Below are 4589 nucleotides of genomic sequence, written 5' to 3' on the forward strand. Positions count from 1 at the left end.
ATGAATCAGTGGCAGTAAAAATTAAACCCTTTAAAAACACAAAACAGCGCGGACTGAGCGAAAACGTTTTGGGGCCGCACAAATAAAATCGAAACAGCGAACGGGATACAAAGGATGACATGATCACGACGAAAAAATGATAACGCAAACTACCATGATAAGGTTGAAAACCTTTCCTCTCAGGGCCACTGCAACAAAAAACAAACAGCGTATGCAAAAACAATACACCACTTTCGATATATTAAAATTCATCTTGATAGTGAGGCTTAGAGGACACAAACAAAAGAAATGAATAAACATGGTCATTCAATTTCCTTTGTTTGTGTCTTCTAAGCCTCACTGCCGAGATGAATTTTAACATATCGAAAACGGTCCATTTAATAGTCGCATATGTATAGCCAGAGCGGAAACCTTTTTAAGGACCACCCAAACAAATACAAACAGCAGATGCAAAACAACGAGTCTCGAGGAAAACAAAAAACTCCAGTTAGACTCATAACTAGCTAGCTAGAGCAGGCACCTTTTAGGACCGCTCAAATAAAATACAATTAACATATGCAAGAAAACAACTGACAAGTCATGAGGAAAACGAAAATGCTTCTAATCTCGTAATTTTACAGCTTAAAAGTACGTTTAATTTTATTTTTTCAACTGATACTTCTCCATCTACATATCCATCCACCAAAATATCTTTGCAATGCACGTGGCAAGATTATCTGCGGCAGACTGACTGGGTTCAATTTTCTTAGAATTACGGGCTACACGAGGGATGAACAATCTTACTCATCACACTCTCGTGGTTTTTGCTATTATCGTATGTTACATTTTACCATCTGATTTTCATACTTTATATATGACAGAGTAAGATCACTTAGTCCTGAGTTATACAGGCAAAGCCCAGTACCGGATTTGGGGGGAGCACCCCACTTCCCCCTCCCCCCCCCCCTCTTGGTGAAGCAAAAATGACAAAAAAAGTGAAAAGATTGTGAATATTTTGGCAGAAATAAAGGCAAACACTCTGCACAGGTACCTCACTGTAATTTCTACTTTGTGGCATTGCTACTGTTTCTGGTGTTGCAGTTTTAAATCAGGTTTCAATTCTCAAATTTTGGGGGCATGTTCCATTGATTTTGCAACTCCCAAGTACTAGCCACCCCTTGAAAAATCCTGGATCCGCCCCTGAAGTTTCCTCTCTGTGTTAGTTTGAGCTCGTTTTGGCAAAGTACACTGAAGATTCCAAAGTCAGGTTGACCCGAGCGCGAAGATTCCCGAAGACCATCCGATTGCCGAAGACGATGCATATTTTTCCAGTGTTTCTCAACATCTGCAAAATATTTTTCTATTCAGTTGTTTTACCTCTTCACGAATCTCCCTCAATCTCCAGATGTAAAGCAACGGATTCACTGAAGAAGTCATCAACAGAAAAGTGGTTGACAAGTGAAGCACTGCGGCTGATGTTTCGTTGGACACGTTTAAAAGCTCCATTAACACGGCGGAAAATGCATACGGGGAGAAACCCAGCGTGAACATTGCCATTATCCACAATATAGTGTACACCGATTTCTGGTACTTCTCAAGATTGAAACCCGTTGGGCCGCCGTAGATGATGTCAGTGTTGGCATGCACTTGTTGTTTATGCTGGCGAATAATGCGAAATACTTTGAAGTACGCCACGGACGAAACTACGAGGCAAAAAAGACCGATAGATCCCTCCATGATATGGACAATAGCTGTAACAAAATACGCCTTCATTCCAGGCAATCTGCGAAGCGCCATGTAAGGTACCGGTATAAATAAAAGCACGCCTTGTATTATATAGACTCGCCTTACAGTTAAGCGTCGACGACTCATTAGTAACCATCTTTCTACGGCCATTGCCGTCATTGTCAAACCTGTTACAGTGGAAAAATATGGGACGATGCTATGAGCAACTGCATTTGCGATGCAATACAGCCTTTTGTTTACTATTAACGCAGCAATTCTGTACAGAACGTAAGCTGGCTGACCAAGGATCCCTATACACAAGTCTGTTAAAGCAAGCCCACAAAGAAACACGTAAGACCGTGTTCTGAGAGACGGGTTTCTCCAAATTGCTGTTAAAACCAAAGCATTTCCCACCACTGCCACTGGTGAAGACAAAGCGACTGTAACACAAGTGAAAATAGTTATTGAGTTATATCTAGTGTGGTTGAACTTGTGATTTGAGCAAAAATCAAACGGAAGGCTGTCATAAGAGTTGGATAGGCTGAGGCCAGTATGATTCATTTTGGCACAGTTTTGTCTTTGATTCAATCATAGACGTGTTTTATTTTAATTTGACTCTTGTTGCGCATGAATTAAATTTCATTTAAATTGCATTAATGCATTGGCAAACAGATGAAAATGTGTTTTAATATAGCAGGCAAGATCATATTTAGAAAATTTATTCCAAAGGAACGATATTTCAAAATCATTTCACTGTTAAGCCGCAAGTGCAGTTAAATGTGACAATAAAAAAATAAAATCCAATTGAACTTAACGTGGTTAGCATTGAATGTTGCAAAATGGAGAGAGATTTTGAATGAAGGTAGGAAAGACGATTCAAAATGGTAATTTGTCAAATTTATCTTTCATTTAATTTTGAGAAGGTTGTTTGGTTTATTCCTGCTTCACATGCGTGATATTTAATTTACATTCAGTTTAGAATAAAACCTGTTTAAACAAGTTGTCAGCAAAAGGATGTTGTCAAGCTAGTTTCCGACATCTAGTAAATCTCTAAGCAAAATTTTAATTAAAAAAGCTTTTTTTCGAGGAACATAATAACTATATTATTATTATTATGGTGGGCGACTGCAGCTGTAAAGCAAATGGACAGTTGCTTAAATACCCGGCGGGGGTGGGGGGGGGGGGGTGGTACTCCCGGAAAATTCGGTGAGGCTGTGCGGCCTGCTTCCCAAAACAATTACCCTATGTAAGATCAAAATCTGCGATTTTCCCTACCCTATTTATGACCTAACCAACAATTCGATACCCTATTTAAGACCTGGCCCTTACATTTCTCTAATTCAGACCACTGTTAAAGGCAATGTTTATATGCTTTTATTAGCTAGGATGGCTTCCTATGAAAAACAAATCTAATTCAAGACAAAAACCATACCCTATTTGAGACCAAAATAGCCAAAATCGATACCTTAGTTAAGACCAAAACGGCTAAAAACTATACCCTTTGGGGACGCACATACCTATATAACCCATACAAGAAAGATGAGCTAAAGCAAGTCGAAGTGAATAGCAAGATCTCATTAACTTTGGCTAAATTATTATGCTCATGGAGAATGAAAAAGAAAAGTGTCCAAGCCGATCATCAAAACGGTTTTATTTCCTAGCTATTTCCGTATCATATTGCCAGTTGCACCAAAAGATAAAAATATCATACCGAACAAAATTTAACAAGTATTTTCGGGAAGAAACACGGGATTACAGCGATGAAAGTGAGTTACACCTAGCTCATCATATTGACTTTGCGACAGGATATGAAGAAATGAGGGCCTTTCAGGGGGACGGGGGGTGGTAGCATGTTCCTTCGATCCCTTGAAAATCCCTATTAATCAATTCAGTCTATTGTTCCCTAAACGTTTTTGTCAAAGTTCCCTTAAATAGGCTTAATAGTAGAGATATTCCTTAATTCCTTGTTCCTTCTGAATTTTTCTCAAAAATATCCCTTGGTCCCTTGAAATTGCATTGAAACTGACATTATTAACTTTTCTTTTAATTCTAATTACTTTCAAATTGCTTTCAGCAATTTTGACGTTTTCTGCTCTCTATTGCAAGATGACGAAGCAGGTTTACAGCAAGTTCTGAGCATTTTTTAAAATTATAATTAAAACACGATATTTCAGCCAGAGCGTCACTGTGTCTTTAACTTTACCCAGCTGCAAATCATCCGATTTACAGTATCTAGACCTGTGTAATGCGAATCAATTGTTAAACATTTGTGCGGGGCATTTTTGATCAAACGCAAAACAATCCATTTTAGTCATACTTCATGTTTAAAATAGCACAAAACAAAATCAAGAAGTTTTCACTGGCACGCGCTATCTATATTGTATTATGAAAAAAAAAGTTAGTGTCATTGAAGCGTTTTTCAATTTTTTTTTTTTTTTGGAAAAATGAAAAATTCTCAAGTACAAACATGTTCCGACAAAAATGAGATTAAATCAAGAAATGATGTCATCGGGTAATTTGGCCGACAGACAAACTCGTCGGGGGGGGGGGGGAGGGGGAACTTTTTCAACCATGGACCAGCAGCCATGCAGATTTATTGGAACAAAAGAAAAGAAAAGGGTTTAGCTCCCGTAGAAATTTTTCAAAAAATAGCACACCAAAAATAGCACACCTCTTCATCGGATGTTGTGTAAGTGTTGTTAGAAGTAGATTTGTGGTAGTTAGCTTAATATGGTATAACGGCTCGAACACGTCGCGTATATCTAGTATGTATGAAATGAAATTAAAACTAGGACAACTCAAATCATCGTTTACATAATAAAAAAAAAATGTTTAACCTGCAATACACAAGGAAATTTAAGTTGTTTCGACAATCGAACCAAGTT

At 38.1% G+C, this 4589-nt stretch overlaps 1 protein-coding gene across 1 annotated transcript; it reads right to left on the minus strand.

Moving 5' to 3' along the window:
- Nucleotides 1-945: 945 nt before the first annotated feature.
- On the minus strand, nucleotides 946-2543 carry LOC145470786 (adenosine receptor A3-like). The gene has a single exon (XM_081454624.1). The coding sequence runs from the start codon at nucleotides 2263-2265 to the stop codon at nucleotides 1318-1320; it is 948 nt and encodes a 315-aa protein (XP_081310750.1). The 5' UTR covers nucleotides 2266-2543; the 3' UTR covers nucleotides 946-1317.
- Nucleotides 2544-4589: the final 2046 nt, after the last annotated feature.

This window comes from Orbicella franksi, chromosome 15, assembly GCF_964199315.1.
Source record: "Orbicella franksi chromosome 15, jaOrbFran1.1, whole genome shotgun sequence".
Classification (NCBI taxonomy): domain Eukaryota; kingdom Metazoa; phylum Cnidaria; class Anthozoa; order Scleractinia; family Merulinidae; genus Orbicella; species Orbicella franksi.